Genomic DNA, 27,222 nt, shown 5'->3' on the forward strand with positions numbered 1-27,222 from the left:
CAATTTTGGGGTGTCTTTGTCTTTTTTAGGGGGCAAGGAAATGGGGTCTTGGTATTTTGCCCAGGTTGGGCACAAGGAAAAATTTATTCAGGTTACTAACTCATGTTGAATTACTTTTGGCTACTTTGTGTTCAGTAATACAATTTTGGGGTGTCTTTGTCTTTTTTGGGGGCCAAGGAAATGGGGTCTTGGTGTTTTGCCCAGGTTGGGCTTGAACTCTTGATCCTCTGCTTTAGCCTCCTAAGTAGAGGGTGTCTTTGATTAATAAAAGGATTGGAAGTTGAAGCAAGGAATTAAAAATATAGATATGAATTACTGATATATGTTAGGCAAGTAGTTGTGTAGGAGTGACTAACTTGCTTGACTAAGATTTTGATTGCCCATCCCTTTTATGTTCTGCCTCCCTACCCCATAGCATACCTTGAGCACAGAAAACATGGGGAACATGACCAATAGAAGAAGCCCAATTATTTGTGAACAAGTATGAGAACCATCTGGATATTCTGCAGTTGTTATAATACAGAGCAAATAGAGCATTAGCACTTACGGGAAAACAGTAGGATTGTTGAATCTTCTTTGACTTGTTTGTTGCTTTGGATGACAAGAGGGTTCCCTCCTACCTCTTAGTAAAGATTGGAAAAGAAAAGGGTTAATTGTGAACTTACTGGGATTAATTCATTTTTTTTTTTTTTCCCCTTGAGACAGCGTCTTGCGTTGTTGCTCAGGCTGGAGTGCAATGGTGTGATCTTGGCTCACTGCAACCTCCGCCTCCTGGGTTCAAGCGATTCTCCTGCCTCAGCCTTCCAAGTAGCTAGGATTAAAGGTGCCTGCCACTATGCTCAGCCAATTTTTGTATTTTTAGTAGAGACAGGATTTTACCATGTTGGCCAGGCTGGTCTTGAACTCCTGACCTCAAGTGATCCACCCGCCTTGGCCTCCCAAAATGCTGGAATTATAGGTATGAGCCCCTGCGCCCGGCCTAATTCATTCTTAATTATAAGAATGTACAGTTTTTGTTTAGGGATATAGTGTTGGTTGAAAAAATTAGGGAAAAAGTCTGGTTACTTAGTTTTTCATTTATCCTTTTATTTAACAGTTACTGAGTACCAGCTATATGCCAGGCATGGTCAGTGTTGGTTTGTGTGACCTGCAGTTCTTATAGCTATTGAGTTTATAGTGTAGTTGAGGGGAAAAGACATGTCTGGAGGAGCAGTGATAGCTAAGTGGTAGGGAACTGGGCGTGAGTAATTGGTTCAGAGTTATTGTAAGACATCACAAAAATGCTCATAGAAGGAATGAGGCCTAAAAGCTTAGTGTAGGGTATGGAGTATGCAGGCTGCACCTGGCTCTTGCCTGCAGAAATGTGCTACAAGCATTTCAGGCCAAGGGACTTGGTGGTAGACCTCCCCTACATATGCCACTTCAGTAGTGTGGTTTTAGATTTTATATTTAGCCATTTATATTTAGCCTGAGGCGTTCTGAGTCAGTCCAGATCCACTGTCACTAAATAAATGGGTTATGTATCTTAATAATAGAGGATTCGCCATCCTTATATGTGAAGGGCAGCATTACTGGGACATGTAAAGCAAACTTATTTGTGACAACAGAATATTTAAGTATAGTTAATAAATAGGACTCTTATAGTCTTCTATTAGGTAACATTCCTTTTAGAGATCCTCATGGAGTATGAGTGTTTAAAGTGAGGTAGAGGCCAGGCACAGTGGCTCACGTCTGTAATCCTAGCACTTTGGGAGGCTGAGATGGGTGGATTGCCTGAGCTCAGGAGTTTGAGACCAGCCTGGGCAACATGGTGAGACCCCGTCTCTACTGAAATAAAAAAATTATCCAGGCATGGCGGCATGTGCCTGTAATCCTAGCTATTCAGGAGGCTGAGACAGAAGAATTGCTTCAACCTGGGAGGCAGAGGTTGCAGTGAGCAGAGATCACACCACTGCACTCCAGCCTCGGCGACAGAACAAGATTCCATCTCAAAAAATAAAAATAAATAAAAAAATAAAGTGAGGTGGAAACTATGATTTCCTTGGAGGTTGGGCCCAAAAGGTGATTGATTAGTAGGGTTAAAGATGAAATTTGTGCTTACATTTATATCTATATATATATATGTATGTATTTTCTTCTTCTTTTTTTCTCTTCAAAGCCATTATATATTGCTGCAGTACCAATTTCTTTTGCCTTAGCGGGGAAACAGCTGGTACCATTGCAGACAGAATTCAAGTTCCCTAATTAATGAAGTGGAGGACTGTTTGAATCTTTAATGTCTTACCTTTATGTTTAACTTGACCCCTCAGTTCTCTTTTGTTATTCTTTTTTTATTCAGCCATTCAACAGCTCAATTTTTCTTTTTCTTTTTTTATTCAGCCTTCAGTTCTCTTTATCTTTTTATTGTCCAAAAACCACACAAATGGTGTTTTCTTGCCCTCTTTTCTACTCAGGTCGAGGATTGGTTTTTCTAAACATAGCTTTTGTAAGTCAATGTGTACTGACTGATTTCACTTCCCTGATTGTATCCTTAAAGCAGCTAAGGTCATTGGTTACCAGAAATGAAGTACACACAAGTCCCTGACTTGTGATGGTTTGACTTAGGATTTTTCAACTTCACAATGGTGTGAAAGCAATAGACATTCAGTAGAAACTGTACTTCTGTTTTTCACTTTCAGTACAGTATTATTTATTAAATAGTGAGATAGTCAACACTTTATAAAATAGGTTTCATATTAGATTATTTTGCTCAACTTTAGGCTAATGTAAGTGTTCTGAGTGTGTTTAAGATAGGCTATGCTAAGCTATGATGTTTGCTTCGGTAGGTTAGGTGTATGAAATGCATCTTTGACTTGTCACTTTCAACTTGTGATGGATTTATTGGGATTTTATCCCATTGTAGTTCAGGAGAATAGTGGATTCTATGAAGATAAACTTAACTACCAGGTAAAAGACATTTCTTTTTTTTAAAAAAGCAGATTAATAATATGTGAACGCCTTTGAATTTCTTTTATCCAAGTAAGACTTTAGATTTTGTTGTATTATAGATGGTTTGCAATTGTGTTTAACACATAACGTTTGGGAATGAATGCCAGAGTATTATTTCTGAATCTTGCTTACATGGTAGTGTGTGCTAAAAATTAAGATGTAACACTTTTGCTTTTATTTTACCTCAACATTTAAAAACACTAGTAAAACTTGGGATCAGGTGAAAACTTTTTTTTTTTAACTTGCAAAAATATTCTCTTAAAAATATTGTGGTAAAGGGATCTCTCCTCTTAATGAATTTTAAAGTATACATTATTGTTGGCTATAGGTACAGTGTTGTACAGCAGCTCTCTGGTGCTTATTCTTCTTGCCTGACTGAAACTTCATGACTCTTGATTAGCTACTCTCCATTTCCCCTTCTCCCAGCCTCTGCTAACCATCATTCCACTCTTTGATTTTTATGAATTTGTATTATTTTAGATACCTCATATAAGTGGAGTTATGCAGTCATTTGTCTTCTTGTGACTGGCTTATTTCACTTAGCCTGGTGTCCTCAAGATTCATCCATGTTGTTACGTTTTGTAGAATTTCTCTTTTTTTTTTTATTTTTTCAAGCTGAGGTTTTATTTAAAGTGTAGAAGAAATGGTTCCCAAAAAATGCTGGCAAATAAAGCGAAAGGATAAGATACAGTGCTCTCTTCCTACGAGTTAGCCAGCCTATCCGAGTACAGGGTAATATATAGTACTTAATGCTGGTAGAATTTTGCAGTAGTTTAGAAAGATTATCTGTGCCTAGATTATGAAGAGATTCTCAGTGTGTGATGCTTGGTTCTGGGTTTACACCTTACTGGGCATGAAGAAGAGCCCTGCTCCTTGGCCATAGCCAAATCCCTTGGGCCCACAGTTCTTTGCATAGCACCCTTTACAATAGATTTCACCTTCTTTTTCAGTCAGAGTGTTGATTCAAGACTCTTCCAACACTTTGCCATCGGAAACAGTTTTTGTACCAGGGCTTTCCAGCTCCAGTTACCTTCTCAACAGCATGTACGGAATCCCCACATCTGGAACACTTCTCAGAACCTCTGTATTTCTGAGCAAATTTAGAAGTCTTTGGATTTGTTGTAGGCATGTGAGGCTGAACACTCTGGCTTGATGGCCAGCTCTCACCACAGTCCATGTTAAGTGTGCCAGCACCCTGGCCATAAACTGTAGCCTTTTGGCCCATGCTTCTTTCCATAGCAGGATTTGCAGTAGACCTCTTCATCGTGAATTGCCACTGTCGTGCTATCTAAATTATTCCTGCAAACCATGCATAGAAAGCAGTATGGGTAGAAGCATCTGCTGTTACACTGCACCTCTTCTGCGTGGTGAACGGCCCTCCTGCAGACCCCACACTTAACTTCCACCTCTCCACGCAGGCATTTTGAGTCGGAGGCAGGAGCATTGCAGGCAGAGATAGCGAGGCTGGGCTGGAGGGAGTCCGAGATCCCTAGAATTTCTTCCTTTTTTTTTTTGTTGAGACAGAGTTTCGCTCTTTTCGCCCAGGCTAGAGTGCAATGGCACGATCTCAGCTCACTACAACCTCCGCCTCCCAGGTTCAAGTGATTCTCCTGCCTCAGCCTCCGGAGTAGTTGGGATTATAGACACCCACTACCACACACAGCTAATTTTTGTAGTAGAGAAGGAGTTTCACCATGTTAACCAGGCTGTTGTTGAACTCCTGAACGTAGGTGATCCGCCTGCCTCGGCCTCCCAAAGTGCTGGGATTACAGGCACGAGTCACCACGCCCAGCCTAGAGTTTCCTTTTTAAGGCTACATAGTATTCCATTGGACGTATATTCGACATTTTAAAAATCCTTTCATCTGTTGGTGGACATTAGGTTTCTGCGCCTATCACTATCACATTGTGAATAGTGTTGTGAGCATCGGAGTGGTAATATCCCTTTGAGATCCTGATTTCATTCTTTTGGATAAATACCCAAAAGGGGGACTGCCAGAATATATAGTAGTTCTGTTTTTAAATTTTTGAGGAACCTTCATACTGTTTTCCATAGTGGCTGCACCATTTTGCGTTCCCACCAACAGGATTCCAATTTCTTCACATCCTCACCAACAGTAGTTGTGTTTTGTTTTGTTTTGTTTTTTTGATAATAGTTATCCTTACAGGTGTAAGGTAATATTGTGTTGTGGTTTTGATTTGCATTTCCCTAATGGTTAATGATGAGCATGTTTTCATGTGCTTACTGCGCATTTGTATATCTTTGGAGAAATGTCTCTTGATGTCCTTAGCACATTTTTAAGTTGAGTTATTTGTGTTTTTTTTTACTGTTGAATTATAGGAGTTCTTTATATATTTGGAGACTAGCCCCTTGTCAGATACATGTTTGCAAGTATTTTCTTTCATTCTATAGGTTGCCTTTTTACTCTGTTGATTATTTCTTTTGCTGTGTAGAAGCTTTTTAGTTTGATGTAGTCCCACGTGTTTATTTTTGTTTTGGTTGCTTATGCTTTTGGTGTTAAATCCTTGAGATAATTGCTGACACCAGTGTCACGAAGTTTTTCCTGTATGTTTTCTTCTAGGAGTTTTAGTTTCATGTCTTATATTTATTAAATCACTTTTAGTTGATTTTTGTGTACGGTTTAAGAAAAGGGCCCAGTTTATTTTTTTTTACGTTTTTGCATGTAGATATGAAGTTTTCCTGATGCCATTCCTTTCCTCATTGTATATTCTTGGCATCCTTGTTGACAGTTGACCATATATGTGTGGCCTTATTTCTAGGATCTCTTTTTGTGTTCTTGTGGCTTTATATGTCTGTCTTTATGCCAGTACCATACTGTTTAGATTATGGTAGCTTTGTAATATTAATATATTTTGAAATCAGGGTATGATGTCTCCAGCTTTGTTCTTTTACAAGATTGATTTGGCTATTTATGGTCTTTTGTGGTTCCATATGAGTTTCAGAATTAAATTGTTTTTCTATTTCTATAAAAATACCACTGAAATTTTGATAGCGATTGCACAGAATTTATAGATCACTTTGGATAATATGGACATTTAAAAATATTAAGTCTTAACAATCCATGAACATAGGTGTTTCTGTTTTTGTGTGTGTCTTGTTTAATTTCATTCATCATTGTTTTGTAGTTTTCAATAAACAAACCTTTTACCTCATTTAAGTTTATTCCTAGGTAATTTTTTTTCTATTGTAAATGAAATTGTTTTCCTAATGTTCTTTTCAGATAGCTTGTTAGTGTATAGCAACATTACTGATTTTTATATGTTGATTTTGTATCCTGCTACTTTACTCAGATTTGTTTATTAGTTCTAACAGTTTCTTAAAAATGGAATCTTGAGAGTTTTCTTTCTTTCTTTCTTTCTTTTTTTCCAATACAGAGTCTCGCACAGTCGCTCAGGCTGGAGTGCAGTGGCACAATCTTGGATCACTGCAACCTCTGCCTCCCAGGTTCAAGTGATTCTCCTGCCTCAGCCTCCCAAGTAGCTGGGATTGTAGGCGCCTGCCACCACGCCTGGCTAACTTTTATATTTTTAGTAGAGATGGGGTTTCACCATGTTGGCCAGGCTGGTCTCGAGCTCCAGACCTCTAGTGATCCGTCCACCTTGGCTTCCCAAAGTGCTGGGATTATAGGCATGAGCCACTGTGCGTAGCCCAAAAGGGACAATTTTACTACTTCCTTTCTGATTTAGATGTATATATATTTTTAATATATTTTATTAAGCATTTAATTTATTGATTAATTGCTTTGGCTAGGGTTTCCAGTACTATGTTGAATTGAAGTAGTGGGAGTGGGCATCCTTGCTTTTTTCCTGATCTTTCAGGAAAAATTTCCGATTTTCGCTATTGAATATAATGTTGGCTGTGGGCTTTTGATATACAGTTTTTATTATGTTGCTTTTTATTCCTAGTTTGTAGAGAGTTTTTATAATGAAAGGGTGTTGATTTTTGTTAGATGCTTTTTCTGCATCTATTGAGATGATCATGTGATTTTTATCTTTGATTCTGTTAATGTTGTATATCATATTAATACATTTTTTATATGTTGAGTCATCATTGCATCACAGGGATAAATCACACTAAGTCATGGTGTAGGCTGCTTCTAATGAATTGTTGGATTTGGTTTGCTAGTATTTTGAGGGTTTGCATTTATCTTCATCAGGGATATTGGCTTGTTGTTTTCATTTGGAAGTGTTTTACCCTTTTAAATTTTTTGAAAGTGTTTAAGAAGGATTGGGGTTAATTCTTTAAATGCTTGGTAGAATTCACCAATGAAGCCATAGGATCTTGGGCTTTCTTGTGTTGAGAGGTTTGTGATTCCCGATTCAGTTTTCATACTAGTTGTAGATCTGTTGAAATTTTATTTTTTAAAATGGTTTAGTCTTGATAGGTTGTATGTTTTTAGGAATTTATCCATTTTTCTAGGTTATCCAGTTTGTTAGTGTATAATTGTTGATAGTCTCTTATGAATCTTTTTGTTTCTGTGGCAGCAGTTGTAATGAGTCTTTTTTCATCTCTGATTTCATTTGAGTTTTCTTTTTCTTAGTCTAGCAAAGGGTTTGTGAAGTTTGTTTCTTTTCAAAAAACCAACTCAGTGCTTTTTTCCCCTATTTTATTTATTTCTGCTCTGATCTTTTTTATTTTTTTCCTCCTAGCTATAGACTTGGTTCTTTTTTTTCTGGTTCCTTGAGGTGTAAAGTTAGATCATTTATTTGAGATATTTTTCTTTTTTTCTGGAAACTGAACTTGAATCTTTTTATTTATTTATATATATTTTTTATTTCAGTAGTTTTTGGGGAAAGGTGGTTTTTGGTTACATGGACAAGTTCTTTAGTGGTGATTTCTGAGATTTTGGTGCACCTGTCACCCAAGCAGGGTACACTGTTCCCAATGTGTAGTCTTATCCCTCACCCCCTCCCACTGTTCCACCTGAGTCCCCAAAGTCCATTGTATTATTCTTATGCCTTTGTGTCCTTCATAGTTTAGCTCCCGATTATAAGTAAGAACATATGATATTTGATTTTCCATTCCTGAGTTACATCACTTAGCAAATGGTCTCCAACTCCATACAGGGTGCTGTGAATGCCATTATTACATTCTTTCATATGACTGAATAGTATTCCATGGTATATATATACCACATTTTCTTTGTCTACTCATTGGTTGATGGACATTTAGGCTGGTTCCATATTTTTGCAGTTGTGAATTGTACTGCTATAAACATGCATTTGCGAGTGTCTTTTTCATACAATGACTTATTTTCCTCTGGGTAGATACCTATTAGTGGGATTGCTGGATCGAACTGTATTTCCAGTTTTAGTGCTTTAAAGAATATCCATACTGTTTTCCATAGTGGTTACACTAGTTTACATTATCACCAGCAGTGTAAAAGTATTCCCTTTTCACCACATCCATGCCAACATCTATTTTTTTTTATTTTAAATTATGGCCATTCTTGCAGGAGTAAGGTGGTATCTCATTGTGGTTTTGATTTGCATTTCCCTGATAATTAGTGATGTTGAGCATTTAAAAAATAATAAAAATAAATAAATAAATTTATTGGCCATTTGTATATCTTCTTTTGAGAATTGTCTGTTCATGTCCTTTGGCCACTTTTTGATAGGATTTTTTTTTCTTTCTGATTTGTTTGAATTCCTTGTAGATTTTGGATATTAGTTCTTTGTTGGATGCATAGTTTGTGAATATTTTCTCCCACTCAAGGGCTGTTTACTCTGCTGATCATTTCTTTTGCTCTGCAGAAGATTTTTTAGTTTAATTAGGTCCCGTCTGTTTATTTTTTGCTTTTGTTGCATCTGCTTTTATGTTCTTGGTCATGTAGTCTTTACATAAGCCAGTGTCTAGAAGAGTTTTTCTGATGTTATCTTCTAGAGTTTTTATGGTTTTGGATCTTAGATTTAAGTAAGCCTTTAATCTTGAGTTTTTACGTAAGGTGAGAGATGAGAATCTAGTTTCATCCTTCACATATAACTTGCCAATTATCCCAGTACCATTTGTTGAATAGAGTGCCCTTTCCCCATGTTATGTTTTTGTTTGTTTTGTCAAAGATAAGCTGGCTGGAAATATTTGGCTTTATTTCTGGGTTCTCTATTCTGTTCCATTTGTCTATGTACCTATTTTTATACCAGTACCATATTGTTTTGGTAACTATAACCTTCTAGTGTAGTTCGAAGTTAGGTAATGTGATGCCTCCCGATTTGTTCTTTTTGCTTAGTCTTGCTTTGGCTGTGTGAGCTCTCTTTTGGTTGTATATGAAATTTAGGATTTTTTTGTTTGTTTGTTTGTTTGTTTTTTGGTTCTGTGAAGAATGATGATGGTACTTAGAAGGAAATTGCTTTCAATCTGTGGATTGCATTTGGCAGTATGGTCCTTTTCACGATACTGATTCTACCCATCCATGAGGCATGGAATGTGTTTCCATCTGTTTGTGTTATATATGATTTCTTTTAGCAGTGTTTTTTAGTTTTCCTTGTAGAGATCTTTCTCCCCGTTGGTTAGGTATATTCCTAAGTATTTAATTCCTTTTTTTTTTTCCAGCTGTTGTAAAAGGGATGGAGTTTTTTTATTTGATTTTCATCTTGGTAGTTGGTGTATAGCAGTGCTACTGATATGCGTACATTGATTTTGTATTCTGCAACTTTGCTGAATTCATTTATCAGATCTAGGAGCCTTTTGATAAGCCCTTAGGGTCTTCTAGTTTGGGTATATGATCATATCATGTTTGAACAGTGACAGTTTGACTTTCCCTGTACTGATTTGGATGCCCATTATTTCTTTCTCTTACCTGATTGCTCTGGCTAAGACTTACAGTACTACATTGAATAGAAGTGGTGAAATTGGGCATCCTTGTCTTGTTTCAGTTCTGAGGCGGAATGCTTTCAACTTTTCCCTGTTCAGTATACTGTTGGCTGTGGGTTTGTCATAGAGGGCTTTTATTACCTTGAGGTAAGTCCCTTCTATGCTGATACTACTGAGGGTTTTAATCATAAAGGGGTGCTGGGTTTTGTAAAATGCTTTTTCTGTGTCTATTGAGATGAGCATATGATTTTTGCTTTTAATTCTGTTTATGTGATGTATCACATTTACTGTCCCTGCATCCCTGGTATGAAACCCACTTGATCATGGTGTATTACCTTTTTGATAGGCTGTTGGATTCAGTTAGCTAGTATTTTGTTGGGAAGTTTTACATCTATGTTTATTCAGGATATTGGTCTGTAATTTTCTTTTTTTGTTATATTCTTCCCTGGTTTTGGTGTTAGGGTGATACTGGCTTCATAGAATGATTTAGGGAGGATTCCCTCTTTATCTTTAGGAATAGTTTCAGTAACAGTAGTACCAGTTTCTTTGAATGTCTGAAATAATTCAGCCGTAAATCTATCTGGTACTGGACTCTTTTTTTTTTTTTTTTTTTGGACAGTTTTTTCATTCCTGTTTCAGTCTCACCACTTGTTATTGGTCTGTTCAGAGTTTCTATTTCTTCCTGATTTAATCTAGGAGGGTTGTATATTTCCAGGAAATTAACCATCTCCTCTAGATTTTCTAGTTTGTGCATGTAAAGGTGTTTATAGTAGCCTTGAATGATCTTTTCTATTTCTGTGGTATCAGTTGTAATATCGCCCGTTTCATTTCTAATTGAGCTTATTTGGATCTTGTCTCTTCTTTTCTTGGTTAATGTTGCTAATGGTCTATTGATTTTGTTTTTTGTTGTCTTTTTTTTTTTAAAGAACCAGCTTTTTGTTTCATTTATCTTTTGTAATTTTTTGTTTCAATTTCATTTAGTTCTGCTCTGATCTTTGTTACTTACTTTCTTCTGCTGGGCTTAGGTTTGGTTTGTTCTTGTTCTCTAGTTCCTTGAGGTGTGACCTTAGGTTGTCCGTGCTCTTTCAGACTTTTTGATGTAGACATTTAATGCTATGACCTTTCCTCTTAGCACAGCTTTTGCTGTATCTCAGAGGTTTTGATAAGTTGTGTCACTCTTACCCCTCAGTTCATAAAATTTTAAAATTTCCATTTTGGTTTCATTATTGACTTGAAGTCATCATTCAAGAGAAGATTATTTAATTTCTATGTATTTATGTAGTTTTGAGGGTTCCTCTTGGAGTTAATTTCCAGTTTTATTCCACTGTGGTCAGAGAGGGTACTTTATATAATATATAATTTCTGTTTTCTTAAATTTATTGAGTCTTATTTAGTGGCATATCATACGGTCTGTCTTGGAGAATGTTCCATCTGCTGGTGAAAAGAATGTATATTCTGCAATTGTTGGGTAAAATGTTCTGTAAATATCTGTTAAGTCTATTTGTTGTAGGGTATAGTCTTAAGTCCATTGTTTCTTTCTTGACTTTCTGTCTTGGTGACCTGTCTAGTGTTGTCAGTGGATTATTGAAGTTCCCCCACTATTATTATGTTGCCATCTGTCTCATTTCTTAGGCCTAGTAGTAATTGTCTGGCCTTCTTTGTCTTTTTTTTTAACTGTTGTTGCTTTAAAATCTAGTTTGTCTGATATAAAAATAGCTACTTCTAGGCCAGATGTGGTGGCTCACACCTGTAATCCCAGCACTTTGGGAGGCACAGGTGGTGGATTGCTTGAGGTCAGGAGTTCAAGACTAGCCTGGCCAACATGATGAAACCATGTCTCTACTAAAATACAAAAATTAGCCAGGTGTGGTGGTGGGCGCCTGTAATCCCAGCTACGCAGGAGCCTGAGGTGGAAGAATAGCTGAACCCAGGAGGTGAAGGTTGCAGGGAGTCTAGATTGCACCACTGCTCTCCAGCCTGGGTGCTGAAGTGAGACGCTGTCTCAAAAAAAAAAAAAGAAAAAGCTTTCTCTGGTGCCTCCTTGATTAGCTTAATAATTGGCCTTCTAAATTCTTTTTCTGGCAATTCAGAGATTTCATCTTTGTTCGGATCCATTGCTGGTGAGCTGGTATGATCTTCTGGTGGTGTTAAAGAACGTTGTTTTGTCGTATTACCAGAATTGGTTTTCTGGTTCCTTCTCGTTTGGGTAGACTTATGTCAGAGGGAAGATCTGGGATTCAAGGGCTGCTTTCAGTTTCTTTTGTCCAATAGGGTTCTCCCTTGATGTGGTGTTCTCCTCTTTACCCTAGGAATGGGGCTTCCTGAGAGCCAAACTGTAGTGATTGTTTTTGTTCTTCTGAGTCTAGCCACCCAGTTGAGCTACCGGGTGGGTGCCAGGGTAGTGCTGGTGAGTGTCTGTAAAAAGTCCTGTGATGTGATCCGTTTTCAGGTCTTGCAGCTGTGGATACCAGAACTCGCTCTGGTGGAGGTAGCTGGGGAGTGAAGTAGACTCTGTGAGGGTCCTTGGTTGTGTTTTTGTTTAGTGTGCTGGTTTTGTGTTGGTTGTCCTCCAGCTGGGAGTGGTGCTTTCAAGAGCATATCAGCTGTGGTGCTATAGGGAGGATGCAAACTTGCCCTAGAGACACTTGGTCAAGTATTCAGGTTTCTCAGGCAGTGGACAGGCTCATAGAGTTTCCAAGAGATTGTGGACGTTTGTCTTTGGCTACCAGGATAGCTAGAGAAAGACTACCAGGTGGGGGCAAGAATAAGGGTGTCTCAGCTTCTTCTTTGGTGGGCTTGCTGCAGCTGCTGTTGAGGGGGTGAGGATGTGGTTCCCAGTCCAATGGAGTTATATTCCCAGGGGGATTGTGGCTGCCTCTGCTGAGTCATACAGGTCACCAGGGAAGTGGGGGAAAGCTGGCAGTTACAGACCTTACCTTGCTTCCATGCAACCCGCGGTCTTAAAGGCTGGTCTCACTCCCATCATGCCTCCCCAGCATCACTCAGTCTTTTTCCAGGCAGCCGGTTACCAGGGCAGATAACTTGCCCCAGACCACAATCCTCCCCCTTGAGAAAGCAAGCAGACTCATAGTTTTTAGGCCTCCTGGAGAACCTGCAGTGGGAATCCAGTTTCTTCAAAGGATCTGTGGATTCTCTTGGCTTTCCTGGCATGTTGCTGTGGTGGTTCTTGTATTGTAGCAAAAGTTCATAAGGTGAGTCTCTCTACATGTTGCTCTGTCCGTCAGAGTGGGAGGTACAAGCTAGTCCTGCCTCCTATCCACCATCTTAATTTGAGCATCTAGATAATAGTTTTGAATAACGTGTATCTACCTACAAAGTTCAGGCATGGAACGAGGCAAATAAACACAAAAAGAAACACAAAAACTCGATAGCAAAACCACTCCAATGAGGAGACAAAGGTTTTCAAAAAGTACTTGGACTGGAAAGCCTAGGTGATACTAAAACATTAAATAAAATAGTATATCCAAGGCCCAGTATATGTTATGTGGGATAACCAGATCATTTTAACTGCTCTGGCTAATCCTCATTTATATAAATATGTAGACAAAACTAGCACAGCTATGTAGTGATAACTACCAATATACTGCTTTATCCTTTAAAATATCTGCCATACTAGACTCAAACTATTAAAGTTTTGCCACTAAGGCTAGGAATGTCACATGTATGCAGGGATGAGAACCTTGTCGCTCACAAACACACACACCAGCTCTGTCAACCCTTGGGCGTCACCTTTCAACTCTCTGTGTATTTTATGCATGCGATCTTTATATGTGTTCTTTCACAGTTTTCCTATCATGTGAAACACATTAAACATCTCAACACATTTGCACCTGGTTTTGGTTGCCCAGTAGTATTCTTGGGTGCAATGAAACCAGTGAACAAGTGCACATAATAGGAATTATACCATCTTGGTAGAAAACAAATATATAAACACAGATGTACAGATTTCACTGGAAATCTCAAGGACCCACCTCTTCAGTCTATAGCAGAAGGCTGCTTGCCACATCAGATTCTTTTACCCTTCACCTCTATTCTTGGACCCCAAAGCAGGACCAGTGCTTTTAGTTTTGTATCTGGGTATAAAACTGAATATGGAAAGTTCATAAACGCTATATAAGTACTATGTGAATCTGGTTGAAAACAGGTAAAACAACAAACCTACATATATTAACTGGTAGTTAAAATCATTTTACAAGAAAACTAGATTTTTTTTTAACTTTTTTTTTTTTTTTTTTTTTTGAGATGGAGTCTTGCTCTGTCGCCCAGGCTGGAGTGCAGTGGTGCGATCTTGGCTCACTGCAAGCTCTGCCTCCCGGGTTCACACCATTCTCCTGCCTCAGCTTCCCGAGTAGCTGGGACTACAGGTGCCCGCCACCATGCCTGGCTAATTTTTTGTATTTTTTAGTAGAGACGGGGTTTCACTGTGTTAGCCAGCATGGTCTCGATCTCCTGACCTCCTGATCTGCCCACCTCAGCCTCCCAAAGTGCTGGGATTATAGACGTGCACCACCGCGCCCAGCCTTTTTAACTTTTTAAAATAGAGAAAACAGTATATTCCTTGGGGAAAGATGAGGGATTAAGAAAACCAGCTCTGGGTAAAAATTATTATGACTGCACCTGGAGTTGATTAGGCCTGCCTAGGAGAGAAACAGGCAACTGCTATACTACTACAGGGTACAGCCACCATCTGAGTCTCAGCAGACCAGTTCATACGCCATGCAAAGTTGCTGTGTATTCAAATTGTAAAAATCATCTAGTGTATCATGAAACAAGCTGCATTCGTCGAGACTGTCAGGTCATCATCCCCACCTGCAGGCAGAGCTTAAGCAGCCTCTTACCTAGCTTAAAGATGAAAGACTCTTGTTCACTGTTGCCAAAGGGGCTGCTGTTCTGTTTCCTCAGTGAGCTCCCAGAGTTGGTTCCTTCCTTGGGCCCTGTATCTGTTTATGTTCCCATTTTCTGTCTCTGGCTCCTTTGTACCACCATCAGGGTAGGCAGACTTGGAACAGTTCTCTCCAAATGGGCAGCTTCCATGTTCTTCATTAAAACACCTACATGCCTTATTGCTCTTCATCTCCTTGTATTCCTGAAATGAGTTTCTGCTGCCTTCTACTCCACGCAGTACTCATGTGGAATGACAAAGTTAAATATGGCCTGGCATTCTGGGATGGACTTTACCATATTGCTTTTCTGTCGCTTAGTACTCCTCCACTTGTGAACACACTTGAGGTAGGTGTGGTTGCAGCTGGAGAGCATCTCAAAGCAGTCCTTTATGTATTTAAAGAGTATGATGCCCCTTTAGTGTTTTATTGTTTATTATATGAAATAATACAATTTCCTACTCTGCAGATTTACAGCTACTTTGAGCCCATGGAATGTCTCCAGAGGGTTTTATGTAAAGTGTGTTCAAATGTAGACCCTATCTATGTACCAACTACCAAAGGATTACTTGAGAAACGTTTTATGAGTAAGGCTGTCATATTGCATACTGGCTACTAGAGTTAGCAATTTCCGATATATTATTGATAGAAAAGTAAACATTAATAGGGAATTATCATGAACTGACTTTACTCACCTTGTTTAGTCTTTATTGATCTCGTTAGAACAAAAGTATTAACAGCTGTCATTTGAGCTCTTACTAATGGTAAGTCAAACGCTGTGTTAGTGTATTTAATCCTCAAACATCTCTGTTTAGCAATATTATCTCCAGGTTATATATGAAGAAGCTAAGGTTTGGGGAATCTTAGAAATAAGAGATTTTATTGATCTCTTTGTCACTGCAGGCAGTGCAAATTTACTTGATTCTTCTTAATTTTGCTTTATCATCTCACAAGATAAAATAACCATGTCAGTTATTTCAATTCTCATTGTTTTAAGATTTAAATCATTTTGGGGGGAATCTTCTCCAATGTTTTACTTAGGAATGGTTCAGTGAAGTCTTTCCTCTGTCCTAGTTTGTTTTATAGATTTGAAATATGGGCATTTCAGTGTCTGTAAAACCTGTGTGTGGCTTTTGTAAAATTCCTAATCTTTCCTCTAAGTTTTTACATTTCTTAATTATGTAAAAATATGGTACTGTAAAATAATTTCAGTAATTTGCAGTAAAGAAAGGTAATCTGTCTCTAGTTTCCTCATATTTATTCACCAATATCTCCTCATTAAAAGTTGAAAAATACTACTGCTGTTTGTTTTAAAGTATTGAGACATCCAACTGTACTTTTTACATAAATAATATTAGAAAACATGATTTGATTGTTCGAGAAACTCAGTCATACCGAGAGAAGATTTTTTTCCTCAGCAATTTATCATTTTTTGGGGTAAATGCAAAAAGCCTTTATGCGTGCAGGCCTCTGTAATGACACTCTAATGTAGTAGAATCTTCTTTAATTTCATTTGCTTAGAGATAATGCTTTGAAACTTTTAGGGAAATATTTTATCCTAAAAACGTTAATTATCCAAGGTTGAAAAGATCTTACCTGAAAGCTTAAAAACTTGTATCTTGGCAGTAAGATGATCATTTTAGTTTTCGTGTTATTTTAATCGAGTGGATGTGTGGCAATTCAAGTGTTTTTGTCTCTGAAAGTTTCAATAGTGGGCAGTTTTTGTCCTCCTCCTGTTTTCACTCAAAACTTTTTGTCTGTAAAGAATCTCAGCTTAGGACTCAAAACAAATCTATATTGAGGATTTATTTCTAGAATTGTGTTAAACAGTTTTTTGTAGATACAGATATTTACTTATGAAGCTGCATCAAGTAGGTACCTTGATTACTACTATCTCGTGACTATGCTTGCTCACAGCCTTCCCCACCCTTACCTCCAGCCCCCCTTCACTAACCTGTGCATCCTTTGCTTATCTGGTCTCTTTTACTTCTTGTTTTTCTCCTAGTTTGTGAGTAGCTCTTAAAGTCTGACTTGTTGTCGTGGTGCGTTGTAAGAGTAGCCAGTTTTCTTTCCTGGGTACATCAGCTATGAGCTCACTGACTAAGAGGAGTAGTTAAAATGGAGAAAGCTTAGCTGTACTTTGTCTTGCTTGTTAAACATAATGAGTTTAGAGGATTATGATTATTTGTAATCATCAGGGTCTGCTAGATAGTACATCTGTTTTACTTTTTACTCTTATGTTGGTGGAGAAATAGTGTGCTTTTCATTCAATGTGAAAATTTTGTGTTCTAGCTGGACGCTGATGGCTTAGTTTTTGAAATGTATTTTCTTGAGAAGTAGCATGTGGTTAGTATAAAAATTGTCTTTCCTATTAGGACTAGATACATAATTAGTCTGAAATATTTTTCTAACTGGAAAATTAGTTGCTGTGAACTTTGGGATTTTTATTACTCTAGACTGCATTACACTTGTTTCCTGTATTCAAATATTTTTTCTTTGGTTTTACTTCCTAGGTTGCACGTTTTCAAAAAATACCTAATGGTGAAAATGAGACAATGATTCCTGTATTGACATCAAAAAAAGCAAGTGAATTACCAGTGAGTGAAGTTGCAAGCATTCTCCAAGTAAGTGGTTAGTGGGGAGGAAGGGACTAGATGGTATAAAGTCAGTCACTTAGAGTCTATAAATCAGTGCTGTCTAATTTAATTTTCTTCAGTGATAGAGATATTCTGTTCTGTACCGTTCAGCATAGTAGCCACAAGTTGAATAGGACTGTTGAGCTTGACATGGGGTTAAACTTGACAGAATTAAACATGACTTTATGACTTGAAATGTGGGTAGTGTGATGGAGAAACTGACTTTAATTTAATTTAAATTTATTTAAATAGCTACAGGTGGCTTAGTGGGTACCTGATTGGACAGTGCAGCTCTAGAACATAATAGCATTTCTAGGAACTATATTAGTGCTGTGTAAGGATTTGTTGGATTAGGAAAATAATTAACATAAGTAGTGGTAGGAGTTTATCTTTTTTTTTGATAAGGGTTTTCTAAGGTAAAGTAAAAACTAAGTATAGGTTTAGAATTGCAGATAATCTATAATTGCTTATGTAGGCTCTTCCTGGTTTTCAAAAGTAGTATCTATCGAAACATAAAAAAGATAATATTTTTTATTTTTCCTTCAACAGTCACATATTTTAGTGGTAGCATTAAAAAATGGGTATCCTTTTTTAGTTTTGTTGTTGTTGTTATTGTATTTATACTCTGCTTTAAAACCACTTATTTGTAATATGTTTGTTTTGAAGGGCTCCATTATTGGACTCTGTTATAATCACCTTTTGGTCAGGGCAACTATTTTGGGGGTACAGATAATTTTATTCTTTAATAGTTAGAATACTAAATCATGAGAGAGAATAACTGAAGGATGTAGGTAGTGTTTATAGAACATAAACTGTTCCAAGAAGAAGTTCATCTTAACTTCCTTACTTTTGACTAATTTAGGAAGCACAAAATTTCAGCATGAAATAATTACACAGTCCAAGAGTAAAAATTAATACCAACCCCAGGGTTTTGATAGGCCCAGAGAACAAGGAAGGCATTTATGGCCCCTTGAACGTTCTTTTGGAGAAACTAATTTTAGAAAACAGCTGAACAACAATGAAAAGGAAAAAGCTAATTAAAATGTACTGTTATGCTTTCTGTAAGTCTTGTGGCTGGTTGTGTTGTTTATTTTTCTCCCTAAATTTGGTTTGGTAAACTCTGCCTTTTTGTTTACATTTTTTTTTAAAATCATCAATTTTGTTGAGATACAATTTACATAAAATACAGTGTACTTTTTTAAAGTGTACAGTTTGCATTTTGACAAATGTAATCACTACCACCATTAAGATAGAACATCTTTATCACTCCAGAAAGCTCCCCCATGTCCCTTTGTAATTAATCCCTCCCTCTCTATGTATCCCTTCTGGCCCCAGGCAACCACTGATAGGTTGCTCTCATAATAGACTAGTTTTGACTGTTGTAGTTTCTATAAATATGACCATACTTTGTGTTATGTGCTCTTTTGTGTTTTTCTTTTCTGTGCTAACATTTTCAATAACTTTCATATATAAACTCTAACAGGCTGATCTTCAGAATGGTCTAAACAAATGTGAAGTTAGTCATAGGCGAGCCTTTCATGGCTGGAATGAGTTTGATATTAGTGAAGATGAGCCACTGTGGAAGAAGTATATTTCTCAGGTGAGATACTTTTACTTCCTCTTCTGTGTAATTTATTAATACATGGACTTCTGTTATTTAGTTGCTTACTTTGGTGATATTGTTTATGGAGAAAGGAAATAGTTTTTAGACGTTTTTTACCTAAAATTTTTCATTTTGGGGGGCTTATTGTTAGATTGAGAATTCCTGTATTTTTAGTATGCAAATCTTAAAGACAACATTTTCCATATGGATATATTACACAAAGATAATACTATTGACTGTAGTGTCCTTGCTGATATCAAACCTACACTATTTAAATGCTAGGAATGGCAATATTTTTTAAGGTAATCATGACCAGCTCAGAAAACTAGTAAAAAGTAAGTTAGGTAAGTGAAACTCAGGCTACCTGGGTACAAATTACACCTTCATTTCTTATCAGTTGTGTGGTCTTTATTATCCTCTGAGCCTTATCTATAAAATGGTGATCATAACCTTACAGGAGATAGTTAGCTCTCAGTAGATGATATTTATATTTTTTCATCCTAATTTTTAGGAAAGACTTATTCTAGGCAGTTTTTATCTTGATAATGATTGTGTTAATGTAAAAAGTTACAGGTTACTAGGATTAGTTTTGAAGTAATTGGGTTGGTTTGCTAAACAAATATTTTTTGCTAAAAATTTCTTTTTAGTAAATGTGCCTTTTAATCTGCAGTCTTTCTAAAAAGATCTGTGTTTAACTTTTCTTTTCTAAAGTGCCTTTTCTGCTAATGAACTTAAATTTGCCAGGCTTAATTTTGCAAATGAGTTTGTCTAAAGTAGCAACACTGGAATTTTAAAGGTTAGATGAACCTCGTGTGTATATGTCTTATTTTTATGGAGTATTATTTATATGTGTCTTTGTATTTTCACACTTACCACATTCCCAGAATACCAAGACTTCAGAAAGTATTGACATAGTTTACTCTGGATTTATAAACTGTAATGATTTGACTTATCCCTAGGCAGTATGATTTAATGTTTTACTTTCTTGATCCTGTTATCAAAGCTAGATTATCTGCCCCTTGGGATGCCTGTGAGAATTAAATAGTGCTTGTAATGTAGTTAAGCACAACCAAACAAATAACAGTAAATAGTCATCGTAATCATAAAGCACTGGGTGACTCTTTCCTCCTCTGTAGCCTGCCATCTATCAAGTGGTGTGCTTAGTAATGTGGCACAGCTTTTTCAGGGGAAAATAAAAAAGATCATGGGGGTTGCCCTCAAAGTGTGGTGTTAATAGCTAACATTTTTAAGAACGTTTTTTGGTTTACACAGTGCTTTAATGTACATTCTTAGTTAATCCTTATAACAGTTCTTATGGTATAACGCTCTGTTTTACCAGATGAAGAATCTGGAGCTTAAAAAGATTAAGGTGACACACAGGTGCCAGCAGCTGGATTCAAACCTAGGTACTCTGACTCAGTCAGGTTTCTGGTTGGTCAGCCCTGAACCATATTGCAGTTGTAGAGTTGTTTTGTTAGGGCAGTTTAACTTATTTTTTTTTTTAAATCCTCATTAGAATCACTTGGGGAGGGTTAAAAAATGCTAAAGCCTGGGCCTTATGCCTAAAGATTTTGATTTAATTAATTTGGTGTGAATCTGGGCATTGGTATTGTTAAAAGTTTCTTATAGGATTCTGATGTGACCTGGATTGGGACTTGTTCCAGGGAATGGAACCATAAAGGGACTTTGGAGGTGGTGGCATGTAACCTCAGAGCTATGGTATCTAAGGGCTGGGGCTTTCTGGTGGGATGGATTCTTTGTGGCCTAGTCAGTTACTTCGCAACTTTGACAGTGATGTAACACTTCAGCAGAGGAAGAGATTCTAACATCACAGCTTCAAGGAATAGAATGTCCAACTGGAAGAATTTGGGGTTGACTCTGGTGTGAGGTCTTTTAAATGCTTTCTGATCAGGTTGTTGCTATAGTCCTGTTTCTTTAGATATGATTTTCTCTGGTATATGGAAACCAGGAGAGCTAGCCATGAGGAAAATCTTCAGTTTCTTTTGTGGAGAGGAGGGAATTTTTTTCTGTGATATGTGAGTCAGCCACAGAATTGTAATCTATACCAATGTACTTACTTGAGAAATGTTTGAATCTCAGTGTTCTATTCAGTATTTAACCTAAATTTTTAGCTTAAAAATCATCTTCTCCTGCTTTTTATAGCCTCAGTAGAAATTCAGAACAGCTATATTTATTAAATTAATATACCAAAAATTGCTCTATACTATAAGGAATTGGTTAATTCTTAGTTTTAAGTATTGCTATTTAATTTTTTTTTTTCCTGAAAAGGAACTGTTACAAAGCTTTTAAATGTAGTTAAGTATAAACTTTTTTTTTTTTTTTTTTTGTTAATCGAAGAGATACATGAAATAAACCGAGTATAGACTTTTGTAATTTTCCAGTCATACTCTTATGGTTTTTTTTTTTTTTTAAAGCCTTTGCTGAGCGAACTGTCATGTACAAAACTGTGTTAAATTGCTGTTTGTTTTTACTTTCAGTTTAAAAATCCCCTTATTATGCTGCTTCTGGCTTCTGCAGTCATCAGTGTTTTAATGCATCAGTTTGATGATGCCGTCAGTATCACTGTGGTAAGAAAAAAATTACATATTTTTGATCTGTTGAGTAAGTGTATAAATTGGGATTGGTTTTTATTTTGGAAAATAAATTGAAAAATGCTCTCAGATTTTTTTCAGTGTCCAAATTCTGCTTTTATTTTATTCTTTTTGTTGAGACAGTTTCTTGTTCTATTGCCCAGGCTGGAATGCAGCGGTGTAGTCATGACTCACTGCAGCCCCAAACTCCTGGGCTCAAGCTATCTTCTGCCTCAGCATCCTGAGTAGTTGGGACTACAGGTGTATGCTAACACCCCCAGCAATTTTACAAAATTTTTGTAAAGACAGGGTCTTGTTATGTTGCCCAGGCTGGTCTCAAACTCCTGGCCTCAAGTGATCCTCCCACCTTGGCCTCCCCAGAGTGTCAAAATTACAGGTGTGAGCCACTGTGCCTGGCTCAACTTCTGTTTTTATTATAGTTACAGTAATTTTGAGTAATGTTCTAAAGTCTATGACTAGCACACATTAAAATTCTTTAGCAATCTGAAAATTTTCACAGATATGAAATTTTATAATAATTATCTGATTAAATTTTAAATTTCTTTCACTTTGCAGTTGAGAATATATTTTGACTACTTGTGAACTAAAGCCTGACATGTGGAATTAAAAATATTCCTTACAGTACATACTGTATTTACTGCATACATATACTGTATATGATTTTATTCTTTCCAGCTAGGTTATTCTAGCTTTCATTGAACTATTTTCTCGTCTTTTTCCTTTTTGCCCCATTTCATTGTTATATAAAAAATTTGTAGCAAGTAAAAGCACTATGTTATGCTTAAGAACACTGTAGCTAGTATTGTAGAGTTGCAGCTCTTGAACTATTGCTTGCAGTCTCCCAGAAATCCCTGAGACCTGTTCAAGGGGTGTGTGTGGTCACAACCATTTTAATAATACTAAAACATTATTTGTCTTTTAATTATAGACTTTGGGCATTAATGGCACAAAAACAGTGGTGGGTGAAATTGTTAGGGCCTTAGCACAAGTTGAAGTAACGGCTCCAAACTTTGTTAACAGTCATTGTTTTCTTTCATGTTTCTCTTAAGAGTGTTCTTGATAAAGCAGTAAAAATTAATTTTATTAAATCTGGACCCTTGAGTACATACTTTTATAGTAATTTGTGTAATGAAATGGGAAGTGTGCATGAAACTCTTTTGTATATTGAAATACAATGGTTGTCTCAAGGAAGGGTAATTATTGTGAGGCAAACTAGCTGTGTACTTGAGAGACTGACTCATAGACGAACTATGGGTGTTAGGACTTGGGTAACCAGCAGATTCTTATTTTTGAAAGTGAGTTAAATGAGCGAATCAGACCAAGGAAAGGCAACTGGCAGAGTATGTTGCTAATGATAAAATTCAGGTTTTCAAGCAATAATTAGAGTTTTGGAAAATTTGTATGCACTCCTATGGGCTGGAAAACATCCCAGTATTTAAGACTTTATTCCAATTAGATCAGTAGTGATTTCAACAAATGTGTGTTTTTTTAAAAAAATTGTTAAGAAATGTGATAACCTTGGGAAAGATTTGGGGAATCTTGGGAAAGATTTGAATAACCAAGTGAACCAATATTTCCCAGAAGACCAATGCATGATGTTACAAAATCTGAAATGGTAAAAGATCCGTTCAAATGCAAGATAGGTCAATGGATTTTAATACAATAGATTATGAAAAGTTCATCGATACAGTTTTATATTCTACATTGCAGATTACCTTTAAGTAACTAGCACTTGTTGAGTTGGTGTAGTAACTAAGAAGAATATCCACAATCTTCTGAAAAAACTGTTAAAATACTCCTCCCTAGGCCGGGCGCGGCGGCTCATGCCTGTAATCCCAGCCCTTTGGGAGGCTGAGGCGGGTGGATCATGAGGTTGGGAGATTGAGACCATCCTGGGTAACATAGTGAAACCCCGGCTCTACTAAACATACAAAAAAAAAATTAGCCGGGCGTGGTAGCGGATGCCTGTAGTCCCAGCTATTCAGCAGGCTGAGGCAGGAGAATGGTGTGAACCCAAAAGGCAGAGCTTGCAGTGAGCTGAGATCATGCCACTGCACTGCAGCCTGGGCGACAGCGCAAGACTCCGTCTCAAAAACAAAAACAAACAAACAAAAAATGCTCCTCCCTAAAAAAAATAAAAAATAAAAAATGCTCCTCCCTTTTCCACCTTATCTGTATGGGGCTGGATTTTCTTCATACGCTTTAGCCCGAACAGTATGTTATAGTAGATGGAATACTAGCTTTCTAGAAAGTCAGATATTAAAATATAAAAATTTAAAACACTGCTGTTTTTCTCACAATTTTTTTTTGAAAATTTATTTTTCATAAAGTTAGTTGTGTTAAGTTGTGTTAACATGTAATGAGGTTTAAATTTTTTAGATGAGTTAAGTAGAAATGAAAACTGACTAGTTGAAAAATTTAATATGGTAAATATCAGTATATATAACCCACTTAAACAAAAGCTAGTCCTCAATTTGTGAGAGCATAAAAGGGCCCTGAGATCAAAAAGTTAGAGAAGCTGCCCTGGTAATGGCAAGCCACTGTAAACTGTTGGCTGCTTCCCCCACAGGCCTTAAGGTAAAGTTGTGATTTTTTCTCCAGCTGATCTCAGTGTTTAAAATCTGTTATTGTGGGACTGCAGATAGAGAAATAAAATAACAGTTAACAGTTACTTCTCAAGTTAATGTCTGATTTAAAAGCCTGTTTCTGTTTCTTTTGTTTAGGCAATACTTATCGTTGTTACAGTTGCCTTTGTTCAGGTAAGTAGTCTATTTTGCCAACATGAAAATGGTATGTTAATTGCTTAAAAATCAAGGTGTCTTGTGGTAAAACCTACTGCTATTGGGGCTTGTAATGCCCATCAGAACAACTTATTCTTTGTTTTCAAAATAATTTCAGATACAGACAACTCTTCAGGGAAGCTTGTGGTGGGACTAAGGAACTGCTTTCATTTAGGTAGTGCGATGAAGAAAATCTAGTTTTTTATTTGATAAGGCTAACTGAAGCAGATGGAAACAAAAAGCATAGTAATAGAAATAAAATCCAACAGTAAGCTTTTTTATTTTTTCAATTAAAAAATTAGACCAGAGTTTATAATTTCATAACACTGTTATGTTTTAATACCTACTAGAGCTAAGTCTAGATGAAACAAAAAGTGTAGAATTAAAAGGTTGATCTATCATGTACCATTTGAAGAAAATTCCACAGGTTTCTGTGACTGATTCCCTTAGCCAAATGCTGTACTTGTGTGCTGAATTTATTGCCTAACCTTATTTTATTTTTGAGTCTTTTTTGAGGAATTAAAATGGTTCTACTCATTGTTGGCATGACCTCCTCTCCCCTCCCTTTAAAACAATTTATCATTCCTCTACAAAAGGGGTGTTGTGATCTGGATCAAAGTAATTGAAACAGTAAATAAAATGTTTGTAAAGTAGCCCCTTTAAAAAATTACTATGAATAATGTGGAGATAATGTCAAGATTTCTTTTAATAAGTACAGACATAAACAGAAATGTAGGCTTTTTTAATGTTTATTTAAATATCTGAAGCTTCTGTAGATTTTAGAACAGTGTTTCACAATATCAGCAGATTTCCTTTTTAGCTAAAACATGGTTAACAAGAATAGAATTATTCTAGCTTAGGGAAAAATGTAATACTGTTGTATAAGCCTGAAGTTCATGCTGTTTTGAATCTGAAGCCTGTTCGTTGAGTGACTATGGTTGTTCTTACATCTATGATTTATCACGTGGGTATTTCTTTTCACTATCCCAGCCTCTTAGGGTAATCTCTAACATAGTTGTTATTAGTTTTGTAGTAACCCAGTGTGGAAAGCCAGTTGGAATCAGATTATTTGCAGCAGGTTTGTGAGCTCCATTAGTAGACTATCAGGGTTCCGCTTTTAGGGGAATCTTCTTGCTTAGACAAATGTTGCCCATGGTCAGGTGCAGCTGGTTAGTCTAGCATAGGTCATTTCAGGCTAAGCATTATTCAAGGCAGCTCTTCATTCAGCCAAGTGAGTGGTATTGACCCACTGGATGACTGGACCTTCTTGCGTCTTTAAGAATGTGTCAGATATGTGGAGTGCCCTACTTCAGAAGGATTCCTGCAAATAGTATCACTTTGTATGGAAGACCTTAGTACCTTATTCTCTTTGATTACTAGAAAGCCCCTGCTTTCAAAAAACACTACAAAATTGTGATTTTAACGTAAGTCAGTATGGAATTTTACACAAGACAGTGTTGTTATATACATTAAATGCTATGGCTGAGACTGTTAAATGTCTTTATGATAGGTACATTTGATGGAAACCTCACAAAAGGATGAAAACTTTATAAAAAGCCTATTTTCAATTTGCTAGGTCTGATTCTTACAGATATGTGACCCATCACCAAATATGCCTGTGAAACCAACAAAATAGTCTATAAACAAGTAAAAATCCTCTCCAAAAAGATCCTATTTATTGTCAGTTGAACTTATAATGCTTTAATCAAAAAGCTCTTTATCAAAAATGTATAAAAAATTCTTAATACTTTATCATTATTTGGTATTTGTGCTATATTACCTTTGTCTTAAGAGTGCTTTTTATATTCCTTTTTATATTTATGTTCTCCCTTTTTCCTGTGTGTCTTTGTAATCCCCATTCCCCACACCACTGTACTTCTTCCCAGCCGTAAAAATAGCTAATTGTTTTATATGGTCATAATGATGTCACCTTACAATAAATTTGAAAAATGACTTTTAGGCATTTATTAGGTTTTAGGTGGTATGTTTAATGATCATTTTGATGTAGAGGTATCTGTATAATTGTAGGGAGTAGAGGCTAAGGAACCAGAAGAGATAGATAAAGATTGGGCAGCATCTATGTCATTTATTACTGGGATCTAGGATTGATGGGTATTTTTTAGCATATTACAGAATTTTGGGGTAAACTTCCAAATTCCTTAATATCCTTCGTGTGTTTGGGGTGTTGTCTTAAGATTTTTACATTTGTAGATTTTCCTTATATTTGTCACTCTAAGATTAAGTAGAGACTGATTATGTTCTAAGTTATTCTTACATAGCCTTGTGTTTTCCATTTGAAGTTTGTGATGGATATAACATTTTGACTGGTATTAGCACTGCAGTCATTTCAAAACACTCCCAACCTTTCTACCTCCACTATTTGCCTCTCCCTCTTTTGACTTTAGATTAGCAGATTCTTTTGCTTACTGCAGACATGAGGCAAAAATAGCAGTGATGTGTGATGCAAGACTGCTCATGGAAATATGGACTAAGTAGTAGTGTGAGTTGAAGGATGTTTCTGACCCTCAGCTATTTGTTATCTGGATTGAAAAAAGCTGGAAATCGCATTGTTAGAACTCCTGAGAATTTTCCCTTTTGGATACACAGTTTGAATGGAAACTGGGTCTGTCAGTATGGAGCCAGCCACATCTTATTCCTTGTTTTTCCCATGTTTGTTCTAAGCAAACTTATTTGTAAACCATTGCTGTTAGCATGGGCTTAAATCCCTAAAGCAAATGTTGTTTACAGTTAATTTTCTTTGACTTCTGTGGTCATTAGACACTTAACATAAGAGTATCTGAATTTTAAGGCTCAATGACTTAAAACTTTTAATGACTCAAATTATGTACTCTTTGGACATACTAGTCAGTT

The 27,222-nt window shown here is 36.7% G+C and overlaps 1 protein-coding gene across 9 annotated transcripts in view; it reads left to right on the forward strand.

Annotated features, from left to right (window-relative positions):
- ATP2C1 (ATPase secretory pathway Ca2+ transporting 1) overlaps nt 1–27,222 on the forward strand; it is a 157,278-nt gene that overhangs the window by 54,559 nt on the left and 75,497 nt on the right. For all 9 annotated transcript variants that reach the window (XM_023207405.1, XM_023207411.1, XM_023207413.1 and 6 more), the window contains 4 exons: nt 17,234–17,344; nt 18,840–18,956; nt 21,458–21,547; nt 24,295–24,330. In XM_023207405.1, coding sequence (XP_023063173.1) covers nt 17,234–17,344; nt 18,840–18,956; nt 21,458–21,547; nt 24,295–24,330 — 354 coding nt within the window. The remainder of the gene's footprint in view (nt 1–17,233; nt 17,345–18,839; nt 18,957–21,457; nt 21,548–24,294; nt 24,331–27,222) is intronic.

This window comes from Piliocolobus tephrosceles, chromosome 2, assembly GCF_002776525.5.
Source record: "Piliocolobus tephrosceles isolate RC106 chromosome 2, ASM277652v3, whole genome shotgun sequence".
Classification (NCBI taxonomy): Eukaryota; Metazoa; Chordata; class Mammalia; order Primates; family Cercopithecidae; genus Piliocolobus; species Piliocolobus tephrosceles.